Raw genomic sequence first — 20,852 nt, 5'->3', positions numbered from 1 at the left:
GATCTTGGGATAGGTGTTAGTATTTTCAAACCACTGAATTCTAGTACAAGGACATGAAGGTTTTTTGGTGGTTTTTTTTTTAAACTGAGGACAACTATTACATGCTACCCCCAAAGGCAAAACTCACCCTCTGAATGTCATATGATAAAGTCACAGGGTCAGATATACAAATTTGGAGTTATTCCCTACCTTTCTCGAAGCAGGCATCAACCTGTGCTTTTTCATTCTGGGCAGCTTGCAGGTCCAGAGTATTCAGGTATCACTGCACACAGATAGCCCATGTCTGTGACCTAATTCTTCAAATTTTGCTCCCTGTGGTGAGTTCCATCTGTTTAGAGCTGGAGAAACAGACCAACACATTACTTTAATACCCCAGAGTGCTGATTATGCCTTCTGTATGTATTTTATTTTTACTTGATGTGCACTGCCTCATCAGCTTTATAGATACGTTTAAAGTCTTCAAATTTTCATCAGAGTGCTACCAATGCAAAATACCAATACAAGATGAGAGAAATGAAATACGTAGGCATGAAACATACACATCCTTACAAGCTCCTGTACTCTTTTATGTTTGAAGCTTTATACCATTTCATGCATTAGAGAAATAAATGGGTTCCAAGTTGTTGATCATTAATGTTGCTTAGCTGTAATCTCTCTTCCCTCTCAGTGGAACTATGTAGTCATACACCAGAAAAACCCCAAACAGATTTGTAAGTGCATGTGCTTTGGAGAAGGTTTTCCCAATAGGTTCCACAGTCTACGCAGGACTTCCTTTTGCAAGTGTTAAATGACTGTTTTCATTTATAAATGACTGTGTTAAAGGGATTGTACACAAAGGATGGCTCAGTCTCTGAATCCTTTAGTACATACATTCTGGTTTTGGACAGAATTGTTGCAGTTAAGTTGAGTGTCCTCTAGGGTCTAAGGACAAATGATTCAGACACTACAGTCTGCTAGGTAATTGGGAAAAAAGTGACATGTTTATGCTTTATGAAGGTTAATCTGGTGCTTAAACTAAGAAATTTCATGTTTTTCCCCAAATAACACTAATCAGAAATACCTACTTTGCATAGAGACACATTCTAAATATGCTATACACTGTGCATGAAGAAGCAGACACTTCACATTGATGTAAAAAATGTTTTTGCTCACAGGGCATCCAGACTGGTTTCTTGCATTCCTAAGAGGAATGCTGCAGAAGAATTATCTTGCTGAGATTAAGCAATCTAATTTTAAAGCCTAGAAAAGAGGTAATCATGAGACACAGGCTCTAAATTAAGCCAGAGACTCTACATACTTAGAGAAAAAAAATCTTTCCATTTCGCTATTCTGTGCATAATTAAGGAATAATACCCTCCTCCTTATAAGGGTTATAGGATTACATTAAAGTGAAAAAAAACCAAAACCACACCAAAACCTTAAATGAAAAATTCTTCAGAGGTACAAAGCAGAATTCTAGGAATTAAAGTGCCAAATTCTGGTTTTGCCAATCCAGCAGGTTTGCTACGCTTACTCCTAGAAGAAATGTTACTACCAACAACTTTCATAAACTTCCAAAGTGACACCTGTGTAGTTTTTAAATACACCACTGCATCCAAGTATGAAATCTTGGACTGATGGTCACTGGCGTTTGGGATTATCTCTCTGCTGCTAGGGAAATTAAGGAAACCAGAACAGTTTCTATAGGTATCTTAAAATTATTGACCACACTGAAAAATCTGAAATGCTTTTTATGAAGCAATGCCTGTTGACTATGTTCCTTTGCCTCTTCTGCTCTAATTTCAAGATTCCCCTCTTCATTATAGAGCTGGTAGAAGATAAAGACAGATGCCATGTTATATAGTGGTTGTCATATCTCTTGAGATGCCTCTCAAGACCATCTCATGAAGGTAGAGAAATACGAGAACTTTAAGTCTTGTACAGATCAAGAGCAGACTGACAGCTGTGATAGTCTTGAGAACAAAATATTTTATTCATCAATAAAACTATAGTTTACAGTAGTATTTACTAAATAAATTATATAATTTCTCTTTTACAAGAAATAAACTAAAATCAAAAATATCTCAAAGACAATATATGTACACAACATAAGGCCTTCTTATAAATAACATTTTTTTCTCCTTTTCACCAACAGTGAAAATATCTTGAGAGGCTCATTTTCATATAGTATGTGCAGTGGTTTATCCTAACCCTTGTATGACATCAATTCCAACTTCCACTGACATGGACCTAAGTGATTAGAATGGAAGAGTCAAAACAAATTAAATTAATTTTATTCACCACTGTGCTTATTTTTAAATAGGTAAAGCAGATAATAGATTTTGCTTGTGCATAGTTACAGAATGCATGCAAATAAAACCACTAGAGAGCTGATAAGAAAATATCACTTTCAAGTCCAAAAAAGGTGATTGGCAATATAGTAGAAAGCAGCCTGAATACACAGTTCTTCACAGTTCAGCAAGCAACAGCGGATGATAGCAGAGTGTGGAATGCTTCACGTCATTGATGCCAAGTCCATCAATCCTTTCTATGGTTCAAAGATCCTGACACTTCTTAGAATAAGTTGAGTTGATTATTACTCTTTGTCTTGTTAGGCTCAGCAAATTCCTCCCTTTTAAATCAGGAGTGCAGAAAGTACTCTTCATTAACCACGGTCACTTCTCTTAGTTTTACTCTTCATGTATTCTTTGTTACTGGAAATACAGAAATGACAAGTGAAGTCAAGAGGTGTGTTTATTTGTTTTCTTACAGAATTATAAACAGGTTACATCTTTCTTCCCCTAAACAGGCTGCAGCACAGTTTAGCAGTGATTCTTTTCTTACCTTGCCCCCTAATCAAAAGCACTTGATCTCTTTTCTTGTACAACAGCTAACCCCTATGGTTTTGCAGACATTGCAGTACACTTACATTACATGAAATAGAACCACTTGCTGCTGCAAAATGCTGAACATTCTGGACATCGGAGAAGACAGTCCAAACTGAGAGCACTCAGCAGTTCACAACAACTTTCATTACCTTGAAGAATTGACTGGGGCCTTTGTTACTTAAAAGTGTTAGGGAAAAACAGCAGTCTTTGTATGTCACCTATAAAAGTCCTGTTAGCTTCTGCATGACACCCTTCCCAGTTGAAAAATCATACCTATCCAAAAACTTGCAGGCACAACTAATGTTCTAGTCAATGTCATAGCAATCATTCTATTTCACAAAAAAAATAATTGAATAATGTTAATGAATTAGTGTTTTCCACAGTATCTTCTACAGAAGCAGTGGTTACGTAATACAAATAGTTGATCACTTCTTAGCATCTCTATGGAGTCAGAGATGAATTGAAGAGAAACTGTTCTTTGCTGAACACCTTATTACTACGACTCAAACTAAGGATAAACTGACAGCTGAACAAAATACTGCAGTAAATTGAATGCGTGTCAGCTAATATATCAAACATGCAGTACAACCAAAACAAAGACATCTGTAGTGACCTTACTCTAAAACCTTATAAAAAAATATAATGAAGGCATAAGTTCCCATTTATTAAACAGATTTTTAAGGTCATCTTTAAATTGTACTTTTTGATACAAGCATTTAACTCACCTTTAAATAGTTCAACAACAATCTAAATTTGACTATGAACAACAACAACAAATCTCCAAATTTTTAAAGCCCGTCTTAGAAAAAGGTAACCAGTAGATTTAAATCAATATTTTAGTTATGACTTCTGGCACTAGACCTTGAACACTGAAGAATGCTATTTCAATATCACTCTGCGGCAACTTTTAAAACTGTTTCTGTATTGTGCATCAGTGTTAGGGTGTTCATAATCACTGATGCTAATGCTAATTAGCACAGTGCTAATTTCTCAGAGGCTGTTCTTTCTCTCTAGATAGCTGTGGTCTGGCAATCAAAGTCTATCTACTGCCATATTAGCACCTGAATGTGCTAAGGGAGTAAAGTAGTATGTACTTATAGGATGCAGAACAATTTAATATGCAAAGTGAAATTGCTGGACAAGTAAGTAAAATTAAAGAAAGTGGTATTTTAAAAAGAATATGACATAAGGCTAACAAGGATTTAAAAAACCAAAATTTAAGAATCAGTTTGGCAAAAAAAGTTGAAAAATGCTAGTACCAATAAACAAAATAATGTTTTATGAAGCCAAGATAAATTAGTCAAAATTTTCACTAGCACCATCTACTTTCTGGCTGAAAGCTCAGATCTGAATGACTGCAGGTCCATTTTTCACAAGATATAATGGTCACTCAACACAACTTCAGACCCTCTGGCCTTATCACTACTTTTCACTCTCTAAGGAGACTAGCAGTATTGCTGATGCTAGCTTTATGCTATTCCACTAATTATGTAATGCAATTACGACTAGCTTATTCTTGCTCCCTTTCCTCTGATCCTTCCAAAGCATTTCAGAGGGATCAGTGTGAGAGACTGGACGGAGTTAATGCCTCAATCACCCGTTGTGATGGACAGAGACTGGGGCCTGGCTTTTGGGGTTGAGGGAAGGAATGGAACTTGCTTGCAAGGCACTGCAACATGATAAGTTCTGCATAGCAACACCACATGGGACACAGGACGCAGGAGGCATGTTGGAGGATGTTCAGTCACGCGTCCTGATGAACTGGGTGGAACAACTCACCATATGTGGTCAGGGGTCACCCACAGTTTATTTGGGGAAGGGGCTCATGACCACCCCCCATGATGGCGCCTGCATGGAAAATCAAGAATTAACATAAGTCCTTAGGGACCATGTGCAGAAAACCAAGAGTGGCATGATTGACATGAGAAAAGGCGGGAATCGGGCTATAAAGGACACCAACATGAGGATTCCCATGTGCGCCCATCACCGGCGGATTACGATGACTGTCAGCATCATCGACCATTAACTTTATCGCGCGATCCAAGGGTGGTAATATCTCTCTCTTTCCCCTTTTCTTGTTTTCCTCTATTTTTCTTCTCTTTCTCCTCTTTACCTTTGTAGACGTTTCAATAGAAACCACACTGCCTACTATTACGCCTTCCAGATTTAGGTTGCTTCTGCCATAAATAAAACGTTTAACTGATCGTTTGGTGTCGCTTCACCTTAATTTAGCCTGAGGGTATTCTGAACTCATTACAACCCCTCCCTGGTCTGTCCAGCATGGGTTGTGACAATCAGCGATGGAAAAAAAATGAGTAAAATTTGCTAACAGAGTTGGAGAAAACAGACCTGACAGAAACTTGTAGCAACTGCTAACTGCGTGAGTCAGTCACAGAAATGCTGTTCATGCTACTGATGCCATTTTAAGGAGGTGGGATTTTCAGATGTTCATCTCTGCGTAAGGTACAGTCTAGTTCTGTGCATATTATTATAGAAAAAACACCATCTATTTCAAGGTGCAGGACATGATCCTCTAAGCAACTCTGTAACCACTGCATAACTTTTGGGGTTACTTTGATTGCAGATAAAAGAAACATTATTTTGTGATAGAGACTGAGTTTGGCCATAGCAATTGGGTCTGAAATTATACATAATGGACAAATGAGACTATAGGATGCATTCCTGTAATCACTGTCAGATGTCTCACACTGGGTATATAATGGATTTACAAAGTTTGAGCCTACTTGAGGCCTCTTGTGTTGGAGCATTTTTGTGCTCCAGTTCTCTTTTCATGGATTTGTTTTTGAGATGATGATTTCCTTATATGGTGCATTAAAAGCCCCGGGCATGAGAACATGTAGTTTAGTGACAATACGTGCTGGCATTTTAGCACTTGGTTTGCTCAGGTAATGTATTACTTGTAATCTGAAATGGTACCTTTTTAATCTAATCAAGCACATAATTCCCGTATCTGATTTTCATGCAAGGCTGACTGGAATGTTGCTGTTAGGTTGCTTCCTACATAACGTTGCTTCTGCAAGAACACCTCTGCCAGACTACATTCAAGTGCTTGGTGGTTGTTTCACCTCACACCAGGTTTCAGTTTTATGAGAAACACAGACCTCTTTTCCCTCTCCTTTTTAAGATCATGCATGGATGGATACAGGGATAAGACAGACAACAGAGGAAAAGAGCTGTTACCGCACTGCATTAAACAAGTAGGTTTGCCCCCTTCAGCCCTAATTAAATAGGATTCTACATTGAGGAAAGAGCGCTTGATTGGTTCCAGTATGCGCACGTAACATTTTAGGGATTATTCTGCTCTCAAGGGAAAGAAAGGATGTCTGTGAGTGAGAAGGCCTGAATTCCCTTCTCATACTCCCAGAATTAATGTTCCATCTACCATGTTTTTCCATCAGTATCTTCAGAGTAAATGGTGAGGCAGAGAAACTGAGGCCTCCAGAAAGAGAGCAACATATCAAAATTTGAGGTAAGTAGCACTACGTGACTGTACACTTTTTAGCTTGTTTTTACATCTATCCTGCCTGGGAACTGCTTTAGTTTCAGCCGCACTTGTTATTAGTTCACAACACCACCCTGAAGAAAACTACAACATGATTAGAATTGAATCAAATGATATGAAAGACCGAGAAGCAAAATGTTTCTGAATGAAAAATAAACACTTCATCAAGGAGTTATGGTGGAAGTACAATCCACTAGCCAAAGTTGTATCTGACTGGGATGCTTCACTCAATCAGAGCCAGGTGGAAATCTTCTTCTCTGAAAGAAGTTTTTTATACTAGGAGAGACAGCTTAGGGTGCTAAAATTAAAGTAGCTGAAGGGGTGAAAATACTAGTAAGAGAAAATAACTGCAAAGATGAGGAGTTAGACAGTAACCTGGCAGTCTGAAGGGTTTCAACACGAACTAGGAAATGCTCAAAGAGACAGGCTTTAATACAGAACTATGGGAGTGAGAACAGAAGAAAATAGGAAGAGCACCGAAGAGTAAGAAGAGCCAGACAGTTTTGACAGTTTCTAAACAGGGATTTTATAGACCAATATTTGTAAATCTGCTTATCTATGCATTTACAGCAGCTTTGAAACACAAATTTAATCTCCAGTGATGTTTTAAGACTTCAAAATCCTACAATCAAATTGGCATTTGGACATAAGCCATAGCATAAGTAATTCTAAATGTAATAATATTATCTATGCAATTCATCTGACACAAATCATAGCTACACTAACCAGACTCTACATATGCTGGGCTTGCTCATTACTAAAGTTATTCCATTCTTTTATTTTACTGAAGCCCTTATAAATCCTTTGCAAGCATACCTTCACTGGTAGTGACTTCTAAATTACATACAAATTTTGTGAGCCCTTCCTTCAACAGGAGGCATTTCCTGTTGATGTATTTCCACGTAACAATTTCTGTACTACTTAAGAGTCTTCCATTACAGTTAAATATACAGAAGTAGTCTTCAAGCAAAATACGTCATTAATGAAATCCTATAGTTGGGGCATATATTTATTTATTTAAATCCTATATTTACCAGCAGATTACTTAAGTTGTACAGCATCACAATGGAGCAAACTTCAAAGTTTGTCACTGTGCTGTTTACGTGCAGGTTCTTGTTCCACTGTAATTGTAAAGGAATCACAGAATCACAGAATGGTTTGGGTTGGAAGCGACCTTACAGATCATCTAGTTCCAACCCTCCTGCCATGGGCAGGACACCTTCCACTTGACCAGGTTGCTCAAAGCCCCATCCAACCTGGCCTTGAACACTTCCAGGGATGGGGCATCCACAACCTCTCTGGGCAACCTGTTCCAGTGCCTCACCACCCTCACAGTAAAGAATTTCTTCCTAATATCTAGTATAAAACCACCCTCTTTCAGTTTAAAGCCATTACCCCTTGTCCTATTGCTACACTCCCTGATAAAGAGTTCATCCCCATTTTTCCCTTAGGCCCCCTTTAGGTACTTTAGGCCTCCCTTCTCTTCTCCAGGCTGAACAGCCCCAAGTCTCTCAGCCTGTCTTCATAGGGAAGGTGCTCCAGCCCTCTGATCATCTTCATGGCCCTCCTCTGGCCCCACCTGAGCAGGTCCATGTCTTTCTTATGCTGAGTGCCCCAGAGCTGGACACAGTACTCCAGGTGGGGTCTCACGAGAGAAGAGTAGAGGGGGAGAATCACCTCCCTTGACCTGCTGGTCACGCTTCTTTTGATGCAGCCTAGGATATGGTTGGCTTTCTGGGCTGCAAGTGCACATTGCCAGGTCATCCTGAGCTTCTCGTCAACCAACACCCCCAAGTCCTTCTCCTCGGGGCTGCTCTCAATCCATTCTCTGCCCAGCCTGTATTTGTGCTTGGGATTGCCCCGACCCATCTGCAGGACCTTGCACTTGGCCTTGTTGAACTTCATGAGGTTCGCACAGGCCCACCTCTCAAGCCTGTCAAGGTCCCTCTGGATAGCATCCCTTCCCTCCAGCATGTCGACCGCACCACAGAGCTTGGTGTCGTTGACAAACTTGCTGAGGGTGCACTCAATCCAAACTTTGTCACCGACAAAGATGTTAAACAGCGCCGGTCCCAATACTGACCCCTGAGGACCGCCACTTGTCACTGCTCTTCACTTGGACATCAAGCCATTGACTGCAACTCTCTGAGTACAACCATCCATCCAATTCCTTATCCACCAACTGGTCCATCCATCAAATCCTTTTCTCTCCAATTTAGAGACGAGGATGTCGTGCAGAACAATGTCAAATGCTTTGAACATGTCCAGGTAGATGGCCTCAATTGCTCTTCCCTTATCCACCAATTCTGTAACCCCATTGTAGAAGGCCACCAGATTTGTCAGGCATGATTTGCCCTTAGTGAAGCCGTGTTGGCTGTCACCAGTCACCTCCTTATTTTTCATGTGCCTTAGCATAGTTTCTAGGAGGATCTGCTCCATGATCTTGCCAGGCACAGAGGTGAGACTGACCAGCCTGTAGTTCCCTGGATATTCCTTTTTTCACTTTTCAAAAATGGGGGTTATGTCTCCCCTTTTCCAGCCAGTGGGAACTTCACCAGAGTGCCACAGCTTCTCATATATCATGGATAGTGGCTTAGCCACTTCATCCGCCAGTTCCCTCAGAACCCGCAGATGCATCTCATCAGGTCCCATGGACTTGTGTGCTCTCAGGTTCCTTAGATGGTCTCAAACCTGATCTTCTTCTACGCTGAGTGGTTCTTCATTCTCCCAGTCCCTGCCTTTGCCTTCTGCGTCTTGGGTGGTGTGGCTGGAGCACTTGCCAGTGATGACTGAGACAAAAAAGTTGTTGAGTACCTCAGCCTTCTCCACATCCCGGGTAACCAGGTCTCCTGTTTCCTTCCAGAGAGGGCTCAGATTTTCCCTAGTCTTCCTTTTGTCACCGACATACCTATAAAAGCTTTTTTTTTCCCCTTGACTTCCCTGGCCGGATTTAATTCTATTAGGGCTTTAGCTTTCCTAACCTCATCCCTGGCTGCTCAGACAATTTGTCTGTATTCCTCCCAGGCTACCTGTCCTTCCTTACACCCTCTGTAGGCTTCCTTTTTGTGTTTGAGTGTGTCCAGGAGCTCCTTGTTCATCCATGCAGGCCTCCTGGCGTTTTTGCCTGACCTTCTCTTTGTTGGGATGCATTGCTCTTGAGCTTGGAGGACGTGATGCTTGAATATTAACCAGCTTCCTTGGGCCCCTCTTCCCTCCAGGGCTTTATCCCACGGTACTCTACCAAGCAGATCCCTGAAGAGGTCAAAGTCTGCTCTCCTGAAGTCCAGGGTAGCGAGCTTGCTGTGTGCCCTCCTCGCTGCCCTTGTGCAGGGTCTTGAACTCCACCTTTTCATGGTCACTGCAGCCAAGGCTACCCTTGAGCTTCACATTCCCCACCAGCCCCTCCTTGTTGGTGAGAACAAGGTCCAGAATAACACCTCTCCTTGCTGGCTCCTCCAACACTTGGAGAAGGAAATCAAGCCTACTTGCAGTGAATCAATTAAAGTAACTCTTAAGCCTTACTACTCGTGACTTTTGTGTTCAATAGCGTTTGCTAACATTTAATGCTTTTCTGCTTATATATCAGCTGACGGTGCTTGAAGTGACACCAATAAGTAGGGCTTCAGGGGAATTTTAAAAAGCTACTAAGTTTATTTCCAGAGGAAGAAGGAAACACTGTTTTACTCTGTTGTTTTGTGGATTTCTACATCAAAGTGCTAAATAGAAGAGTGTTACCTTCTCTGTTACTGGCTTATGTACAGGACACCTTCTGTTTATCTCCCACTGCATCTTTTGCTTCTAAGTATCTATTTTACTACAATGTCTTTTTTTTTTTTTTTTTTACATTCATGGGATCAAAAATTCATAGCTCTTAATTTACTAGGGGACTAAAGTTTGTCCAAGAAGTTTAGCATTTCAAAGCAGGAGGCAAAGACACCAAAGGATTAGTGGAGTGACTGAAATTAAGCAAGTTAAGATATTTTTCATTATAATACTTAGCAGGTAAGACTACAGCAGCTTGCCTTGCAGTAGAAACGCAGTCAAGAATTATTAACTACAGCATTAAAGGAAAATCTGGGAATGCCATTTAAAGCTAGATTTTCTCCTCATGCTTTTAAAAGGTCAAAATGTATCATGTAACCTTTTCAACTGTGGCTTAAATCAGCTAATGCAAACATCCCTGATTTGCTTTATTTTTGAGACATACATTAGAAATGACTGACCTGTTCCTGGTGTTCTCGAAAACATGCATCTTTCCCTTCTAGCCTGCATTTAATCATCCTCCTATAAAAATAAAACTGCCTTCTGCTCAGCACCAGTGAATCAAACTGATAACACACATCACTGATCCTTTACTATCAGACTTTCCCGACCAGAGGCTAACTGTTGTTTCAGGGTCCACTGAAGGATATTGGGGGGCATTAGGAAGTAAAAGATTAGTGCACAAAACAGTATCTTACTACTTGTTCTTCCACAAACATCTCAGCATACATACAGGTGTACATGTGATTAAGTTACAGGTCACTTCCACAGCAATCTCAAAATAGTTAAGAAGGCATCAATACAATGTGTGGGACAGGATCAAGAAGGTGGGGACAGTAATTTCTCAAGATGATTTTGCCACTTAAGAAGTAACATGCTTAGCCACAGTATCCAATTTCCTTGAAGCTGTCAGCCATTGCATACCTAGACACTTGAGGTATGTACCACTACCTTGTCTTGACTATTGCGTTTTGCGTTTGGATTTTACAGGGTGCAGAGAAAGGGTGCTGGTAGGTCAAAAAAGCATCTATGATTCTCTCCGCTTAAGACCTAATAATTCTTCCAGACCTTTGCTCAGGGGAATAAACACTGGCTGTTCATATAATGTCCAGAATTGGGTTTTATTTATTTTTCTGTTGATACTGATCAGTGGAATACTCATATACTTACTGCAGTCTCCCAGACACAAGAGTAACAGATGTTTTACAAGCCGAAAACTAACTAAAGAGATCACCATCACACCTGAAACTCGTAAGGACAGCTTTACAGATGGTATTACCTATGCCTGTCACTAGATTTTCAGAGCATTCCACTGTCCACCCTATACACTTTAAACTTTAAAAAAAAGCATTTTACAGTGCTGAACAGTTTTAGTGATAAACAAGATTGTTATATTATAAACCAAATTCAGAAGTTATCAACAAGAAATTATTTCTCTGTTAAGTGTGGCCAAGAGAACCACAGAACAGCCCAGGTTGGAAGGGACCTCAAGAGATCATGTGGTCCAACCTTTCGTAGGAAAGGGAGCCTAGGTGAGATTATCTAGCACCCTGTGCCATTGCATCTTGAAAACATCCAGCAATAAGGTCTCTACCATGTCCCTGGGGAGGTTGTTCCAGTGATTGATTGTTCTCACTGTAAAAATAGTTCTTTCTTATATCAAGATAAAACCTCTCCCAATGCAACTTGTACCCATTGCTGCTTCTGAAGAGAGACTCCATCTTCTTTGTAGTCACCCTTTAAGTACTGGAAAACTGTGATTAGGTCCCTCCTGAAACTTCTCTTCTACAGGCTGAAAAGACCTAACTCCTTCAGTCTTTCCTCATATAGCAGGTTCTCCCAGGTCTTTGACCATCTTCGTGGCCCTCCTTTGGCCCCTCTCCAGTCTGTCCACATCTTTTTTTGAATTGTGGGGCCCAGACTGGACACAGTACTCTACATGCGGCCTGACAAGTGCTAAGTGGGATGATCATGTCCCTATCTCTGCTAGTAATGTCCCTGTGGATGCAGCTCAGGATCCAATTTGCCTTGGTTGCTGCAGCAGCACACTGCTGACTCACGTTCAGCTTGTTGTCCACCAGGATCCTCAGGTCACTCTCAGCAAGGCTGCTCCCCAGCCACACAGCCTGTGCTGGGCTCTTTGGTTATGTTGTCCCAGATGGAGGACTTTGAAGACTTTGTTAAACTTCATGCAATTCTTGCTAGCACACTCTTCCAGCCTGTCCAGGTCTCTCTGAAAGATGGCTCTCCCTTCTGACGTGCCCACCTCACCACCCAGTTTAGTGACATCAGAAAACTTGGTCAGGGTGCTTTCAGTCCCACTGCCCAGATCATTTATGAAGATGTTGAACAGCATGGTGCCCAGTATTGATCTCTGAGGGACCCTGGTTGTGACAGGCTGTCAGCCTGAGTAAAAACCATTCATCATCACCTTCTGATTGCAGCCTGTGAGCCAATTTCCTGCCCATTTTGCAGACCACCCAGCCAGTCTGTATCTTGCCAATTTGTCCAGGAGATGCCTGTGGGAAACAATGTTGAACGCTTTGCTGAAGTCCAGGTAAGCAACATCCACTGCTGTCTCCATGTCAACAGGAGATGTCATTTTGTTGTAGAAGGTAATCAGGTTAGCCTGGCATGATTTGCCTTTGGTAAATCTGCACTGGATTTTCCCAATCGCCTGCTTCATTTGGTTTGTAATAGTTTCTAGGAGGACTTGTTCCGCCACTTTCCCAAGGACTGAAGTAAGGCTAATGGGCCTGTAGTTTTCTGGGTCCTCTTTTGGGCCATTCTTGTAGATGGGTATGAGATTTGCCCTCTTGCAGTCATCAGGGAAGCCCCCTGATCACCACAACTTTACAAAGATAACAGACAGTGGTCTTGCAACGTCAGCCGCTTCTGTTAACACCCTGGGGTGGATTCCCTCCAGGCCCATCAATTTATGCAGGCTGAGCCCTTGCAGAGGGCCACTACTGGTGGGTCAACACGTGTATTGTCATACCTACTTGATCCTGTGAGCTGGGGTCCAGCTATGCCAGTAGAGACAGAGGCAAAGAAGGCATTGAGAACCTCTGCCTTGTCAGCATTATTCGTAACTCATTTCCCTGCCCTGTTTAGTAATGGGCCTAGGTCTTCCCTGTGCTTCTGCTTAACTGCTCACGTATCTGAAGAACCCTTGCTTCTTCTTGACATCTCTGGCCAACTTCAGTTCTAGCTGAGTTTTAACCTTCCTGTCTGCTCCTCTGCATGCCCTAGCAAGGTTCCTGTAGTCCTCAATGGGTATTTGGGCACCTTTCCATAGCTGGTATACTTCTTTTTGCTTTTAAGCACGTCCAAAAGCTCATTGTTAAGCCCGGGTGGTCCCTTGTTCTGCCTTCTTCCTTTCCCTCTGTAGGTGATGGACTGTTCTTGTGCTTCCAGGATGCTGTTCTTTAAAAACTCCCAGCACTCACAAGCTCCTTTGTGCTCCATGCATGCTTACCATGGAATCCCTTGCATCTGGGCTCTGAGTGTATTGTAGGTGCCTCTTCTAAAATCCAAGGCCTTTGTCCTACTACTGGCCTTCGGTCTATTCAGCAGGATCTTAAAGTCCACAATGTTGCAACTGCTGTATCTAAGGCTATAATTGGTAGTTATGTTGTCAAGTATGTCTTTTCAGTTTGTAAGCAGTAAATCTAGCAATGTGCTGTTCCTAGTTGGCATGTCCAGCACCTGTATCAGGAAGCAGTCTTAATCCATTGCAGGAATCTCATGGACAACTTGTGCACTGCTGTTTTTCTCCCAACAAACATCTGGGTAATCAAAGTCACCCATGAGGACCAGGTTCTGTTGGCCTGAGACTTCCCTGAGCAGCCAAAGGAAGGTTTTGTCAGCCTCACCCTCCTGGTAGGAAGGTCAGTAACAGATACCTAACATAAGATCCTCCTTGGTGATGAGCTATCTAATCTTGATCCAAGGCATTTGATAGAACTTTTGTGGTCTCCATAGCTTCCCTCCATAGACTCAAATTTCTCTTTTTTTAAGACGTGCAACTCCACCTCCTCTACTTCCCTTCCTATCTTTCCAAAAGAGTTTGTAGTCATCCACTGTGGTCTTCCAGTCATGCGAGTCTTCTCACCAAGTTTCTGCGATTCCTATCACATCATAACTCTCAGGCTGGGCATGGAGCTCCAGTTCTTTGCTGCCCAGACTACGTGTGTTGATATACATGCACTTGAGGTGGCTGGACTTAGGGTTCTTGCCTTTGTAAAGGGTTAGGGAGCATTCCCCACTACTCTAGTAGGTGTGCTCATCCACCCTGTTGCTTAGGAACATGCAGGCGTCACAGCTCTGGATCCTACGCCCCAAGTTTGTTAGTTTAAAGCACAATTCACTCAGTCAGCCAATCTGCTAGCAAGGTTAGGCTGCATGTGATTACTCATTTGTCCATTTCCCATGACACTTCAGGATTTGTGAGTCCCTCTTAACAGACGATTCATGTCAACATCATATCAGCAACAAGCCCAATTAACACAAGTCCTACAGGAATAGGCTGATTTAATGGGCTACTTGAGGTCACAGTTAACTAAGTAAATTCTACATCTAATTGGACACTGGTACACGCTACTGTCTTGTTTCAGTGGAGACAGGATAGACAACAGCTCCCCTAAGTGTGCTGGACTATTAAATTGGTAGCTATTAAGTGGATATTGTATATACTCAAGTGCTGCTGGCTAAACAGAAGAAAAAAAAAGCAGTAGTACAGCCTACCGAGAAACAGCATGGGGATCAGACACAAACATGTGACAAACACATTTCATCTCCACACAAGAAAAATTTCTTCAGGACAAACAATCAGCACTGGAACAACCTCTGCAGGGATGTGGTAGAGTCTCCATCACTGGAGGTTTTCAAGATGTGATGGGACAGGGTGCTAGATAATCTTGTCTAGACTCCCTTTCCCACAAAAGGTTGGACCAGATGAACTCTCGAGGTTCCTTCCAATCTGGGCTGTTCTGTGATACTATGATATTCTGGATCTCTAAAGACAAAAATCAGGAAACTCTAAAGATAAGAAAAATAAAGAATGCAGTGAACTTTACCTAAAAAGGAACCAACCATGCCTGTGTGAAACATTTATTAGAAACCTAATGAACAGACTTTCCTTTTGACGCTTCCTCTCTAGTACAATTCTTGCCACAAAACCAGACATTTATTTATGAAAATAGAGGGAAAATATTACTAGGATAATACCTAGTTTAATTTGTGCTTTAGGAAAACAAACCTTTGGAAAAAAAGCCAAGCTTAACATACCTCCCTCCTATGTTTACACTGAGATTTTCAAAACAGCCTAAAAGGGTTAGATGCACAAAACTTCACTCAATTGGAACTGGAGCTGGGTGCCTCCTGCCTTTATGTCTGTGGAATGTGAGCTGTAGATACCAAGACACAGGTGATATGAAGACAACCAAAGATGTAGACTTGAGCTTATCTTTCAGCAGTCAGATAAACTGCTCACTAGGAACCAACACAGCAAGGAAAAGATACATTTTTAATCATATTCCAGCCACTGCAACTGGACAACCCTTCAGAGCAAAAAGGGGAGCCGTTAATGTGCTTCATATTGAGCTCTACTTCACTGGCTTCAAAATCACTGATGTAAACACAAAACTTTCTGAGAAAATTTAATTTCTACATTGTGGAATACTCAACATGAAGAGGAAAGATTTTTCTTTTTTTTTTTTTTTCTTTTCTCCTATAGAAATAGGAAGAAAACCCCTACCATTAGAGAAAAACTGAAAGGCATTTTGGCATACTTCACTATTAACACAATAGTTAATAGGCACATAGATTCTTTAAGGATTTGCTTTGGCAAGGTACTTAAGCGTATGTCTCATACAAGAAATACCTCAATGAACCTCTGGATCTTGAAGTTAAGCATGTATTTTAGTCACTTACTGAGCCTGAGGCAAAGGAATTACAGGGGAAAAACCCATCTGAAAGAGTTTGACAACTTACTAAGTAGACATCCAAAACTGAAGCATTATCATTTTCCATTTCCAGTGTGCTCTGTTCTGAAGTCAAATAGATGGCACTGTCCTCTAAAGTGAATGTCGAACTTGAAGGCAACCCTTTACTGCAAAGAGAAGGGAGACTACAGTTAACCAAAAATACAAGTTACAGAGAGCTCAGTCATAGCTGAAAATTTTAAAATATGTTTCTCTCTTAAATGCAAAAGCTTCAAATACTTGAAAAGAGGGAATGTAAATGGACAAATACAGGTGTGTTGACAATGGCTAGATAATTGGCAGCTCATATTTGACTAATGTACACAAAGCACAATTTCTATTTTTGCATTAACTAAAATTTTATCAGGAAGTAATACTGTTCCTGAACTCTAATATTTATTTAAAGAATGAAACTGTGTCACAGTAAATGTGGGATAATTTCATTAATTTCAAAATAAATTACTTCCACATTACACATGGTGTAAATTTTGGCAGCGTTTCTTAATTCAAAATAGGGAAAAAAGATTCAGTAATTAGGCACAGTAGCATTGGACTTTCTCATGCAGATACAGGATCACTTGCAGCCAACAGTTCAGAAGGGAAAGTGGGAGAAGAACAAGAGTGTACTGTAATTAGTACAGCTCTGCAACAAAGTGGTATTTACAGAGCAGGCGCACTCTATTATTTCATTCATAGATATGATTTTCTGTTCTCTGCTATCCAGAAAGAATGTGAAGCTGCAAATGCATCTGGACAGGAATCTTATTTTGTTTTGTAAACACACTTGGAACCACAAAGCTGAAACTCTCAAAGGTGAGTTAGGTGCCCATTATCCCCTGTCCTCACTAGCTGCCAGAAACTAATAGACTCCAGGCTGCCTTGAAAACTCAACTGTCAGTTTTGCAGAGATGTATTTTAAAAGTTCTTATCTATTTACACGCAAGGTGAAAAGCAAACAATTCTGAATTATAACTCGGCATGAAAACATGGTTACAGCCATCAGTCCAGAAATTACTAATTTCCACCTCCCTTTGCAGTACTTTGTAGTTTAAGTGTGTTTCAGATGGGGTATAATTTCAGAAAGGGCAAAGCTAGCATGCAAAGTAGAAAACAAATTCAAATGCTCAACAAAATAATGAATCATCAGTCACCCTCATGTCATACTGGTATTAAGTGCACAGCATTACCTTTGCCACATTATAATGTTCCTTTTATTATATAGCATATCAGGCATCTTTTCAATAGCAAGACTATTTCTTTTGTCCTGAGCGTGACCCAGCTCCCACTGACATAGTAGCATTTTTCTTACACCTGTTCCTTGTAGTCTATTGAGCAACATTTCAGTCACATCAGTTTTCTGCCAATCCTTCATTTTACTGAAGGGGGGAGGGCAGATAGGAAAGGAAAAAATGGGCTGTTGCCAAATGCTGGACTGTGTTTTATCATCTCCCACCAAATAAGTGCTGGCATGGAAGAAATGACCCTTGGCAAAACGGGAGGCAGGGTGGAGAGAGTCAGTTTTGCTTGCAGAATTTTGAGCTTCGCTGTTGCACAGTTCAGGCCTCTGGATGTGCAAAGGCCCACATATGAAAACCAGTGACATCAGATGAATGTGCAGTGAGCAGCTACTACTGCTATAAAAATATGCAAAACTACTGGTCAACCCTTCCTTCTGGAAAACAGTGCTCTGCATTACTAACTGTAAAGCAAGTCAGGCAGGCTGTGGTGTATACCTGGCTTTCAGTCCTGCATAAGGTTAGGTTTAAAAGCAAAAAAAAATTGAAATAGTTATTCCTTTCATATACATATCAGGCCACATCACTGCCACCTTTACTGCTGCTATTTTTAACTTCTTTCCCTTCCAGAAAACCCCTGGAACCTGTACTCAGGACAAGGTGAGGATTCTGCAATTCACACCAGTGGCATTTTATTTTATATCCTTCATGTATCAGAAGACTAAGACCTAGTGCTCCTGTTATTTCAGTTTAATTCACTGGCTTACTGTGACACTTCTCCTCCTCTCTTCTCTACTTTTCCATTAGAAGGCAGTGCATTTCTTTTGCTTTTAGTTTGTTAAATCATAATTTATGTTCCTTCACAGCCTGCTGTGGACAGCAAACAATAGCAATGTGAGTTCAGCACTCGGTCTTACGTTTGTTAAACTACTGGTTTTACCTATAACATAGAATAAAGACAGTGCCATCTCCCCTTTGGAGTGTGCCTCTTTTTTCTTTTTTTCCCTACCTGTTACAGAAATACACAATACAGTCAGGCAGAAAATGAGGGTTGAAACAAAACCACCATGTTAAGAGAAGTCAAAGAGAAGCTCCTACAAATGTCACAATTTGGTTGTTTAGTAGTTAACTACCTAAAAAAGAGATTTAATATGCAGAAACAATTCATATACTATATATATATTAACATACAGAAAGAAAAGGGAGAAAAGGGGCAGAAGTACAAAGATATAGTAATCTTACACACAGAAAACCAGCAGTGACTGAAGTCCCTTGAACAAAATCAGATATGAAAGAAGAGAATGAAACAACACAGATGTCAGTCCACCTTTTTTCTTACAATCAAAGATCCACAACTTATTTGCAGATAGCAATTTCCTTGCTGCTGTGACTTTCCCACTGAATAACTACAGACAAACTCTGCAAGTAAGGAAAATTCATCTTCTGCATGAAGAATTGTTTATAAAAAGGAGAAGTGTAGGAAAACTGTTGCAAGACAGGGCTTTCTTTCATATATCTTAAGCTCATAACTGGAGGTTTTTCTCTATTTAAAAGAACATGCACTATCCACTTTGGGAAGATAATCTGTAAGGTGTATAAACGAGAAAGTGGAAATTCCAAGTCACTGCCATGTTAATTTCCATCTGGAGCTCATGCTGGTATCAGTATGAAAGCAACTGCTTTTGCCAGGAGCTGAACTGCAACTGCAGTATAGTGCTTTTGTGCAGTAATGTAATAACACCTTCTTAGTTACAGGTGCTTAGTTAGAAATCATTTTCATGGCAGAATACAACAATCATTTTGTTTGTTGTACTTGCCTTGCAATGACAGCATGAAGAACATGCATCCCAACTGGCAAAGTGACTATGAACTACATGAAGCTATGCATAAGTACAAGATTTCCAATTTTTGTATGAAAAGGGGAAAAAGCAAGAAGCTTTTTTTTTTTAAGGCCTCATCCTTAGTGTTAATGTGGATCCTATTTTAAGAAGCACTAAGTGTTTTGTCCTTATGCTGAAGTGAGGAGAAAAGCCATACTTTGACCTTCTATATCAGCACACTTCAACATATTTAATAAAAAACGAGGCTCAAGTTCTTTTCCTCTGGAGAAGAAAATAAAATAAAACCTTCATTTTCTGAAGTCCTTCTAAAATGCTCTTTTGGACAGGAGATGCAAAAAAATCCTCACTCAAATTAGCTTAAAAAGTTATAGTTAGGGATAGTTACTTGCAAATATGAAAAATGGGGTGTTGGGCACAAGATCTTCAGTAGGAACAATTAAATTAGACTGATTTTCTGCAGATTTGTAGAACAGCATAACTTTTACACATTTTAATCTGAGGTTGATACATGTAAAATCCTATGAAGCTTCCAAGAAATAAAGGAAAAACATTATACTTTGTCAAGAAACTAGCATAACCTGGCAGGATTATCTATTATAATAATAACACCACCGTCACCACCACCACCACCACCACCACCACTGGTGTCCTTCAAACCCTCCCGAATTTTAATTACTATTTCTGTCCTTCTATTTTATTTATACTAAACTAAAGTGACAGTTTTAGAAATAAAAGACTTCTGTTTTCTTCATGGAGAAACAAATATGCCTCACCATAATTTGTCTACTTGCAAGGCAGCCTGCAGGACAGGTAGAACTCTTTAGACTCCTTTCCAAGTCATTGCACAGCCTTTGAAGAATGGCAGAAAGTGCCAGGTAGTAACAACTGACCGAATCAGAAGTTTGAGCTGTATTTTGGTTTTAGTTGTTTGGGTTTTTTTTCTCCTGCAGTGTGAAGATCACCTCTTGTAGGACTATAATTATCAGCTTCTCTCAGATAGTGCCAAAATACAACAACCATGAATTCAAATGAGCCACTGCATCACCCCCATTGTGAAGAGTTGTAATGAAAATAGGCTTTGATGTCTATCTTTGGATGTCAAATATGCTTTCCTGTAGCATATGCCACAGAATATTGATCCTCTAAATAGCAGCACATTTGCAATGTCCAATGTGTTTGAAAACTCTCATATAAGCTTTTGAAAAAATTATCAGCTCATTGCATATGGTTATATGTGCAATGCATATAGTTAGTCAGAAAAACATGTTGTAGGATAAATGAGCAGTAAAACTATTGTTCTAAGGTACAATTCAATACCAACTGTTGCAGAAAATCTGTCCTGCATACATATAAATGTGAACAGGCACAACAGGTATTTGTCAACCTGTTGAACTAAATGAATTAATTAGCCTAATGTTTACAGTGTAGAAACATATCACTTCTAAAACCCAACCTTGCATTTCATTTTTATAAATTACATGTGTGTCTGAAAAAAAAAAAGGAAAGTAGGTCAAACATAGTAAAAGTACTTTGTAATATTTCACTAACACTGTTGACAAACATCAAAACTACAGACCTGAGAAAACAATAGATATGACTGATCTTCTAAATGCTGCTTCAAGTGAAGGAGTCTGACAGTG

General features: G+C 40.3%; 1 protein-coding gene across 5 annotated transcripts in view; it reads right to left on the bottom strand.

The window, feature by feature from the left end:
- Nucleotides 1-1,948: 1,948 nt before the first annotated feature.
- PIP5K1B (phosphatidylinositol-4-phosphate 5-kinase type 1 beta) overlaps nt 1,949-20,852 on the bottom strand; it is a 121,068-nt gene continuing 102,164 nt past the window's right edge. For all 5 annotated transcript variants that reach the window (XM_030003492.1, XM_041120606.1, XM_030003494.2 and 2 more), the window contains exons 15-16: nt 16,147-16,264; nt 1,949-2,693 (exon numbers count right to left, since the gene is read on the bottom strand). In XM_030003492.1, the coding sequence (XP_029859352.1) occupies nt 2,691-2,693; nt 16,147-16,264 (121 nt within the window). In that variant the 3' untranslated portion in view covers nt 1,949-2,690. The remainder of the gene's footprint in view (nt 2,694-16,146; nt 16,265-20,852) is intronic.

Source organism: Aquila chrysaetos, chromosome Z (assembly GCF_900496995.4).
Source record: "Aquila chrysaetos chrysaetos chromosome Z, bAquChr1.4, whole genome shotgun sequence".
NCBI classification, from domain to species: domain Eukaryota; kingdom Metazoa; phylum Chordata; class Aves; order Accipitriformes; family Accipitridae; genus Aquila; species Aquila chrysaetos.
Note: the sequence above shows the minus strand (reverse complement) of the source record. Positions and strands in the feature narration are given on the sequence as shown.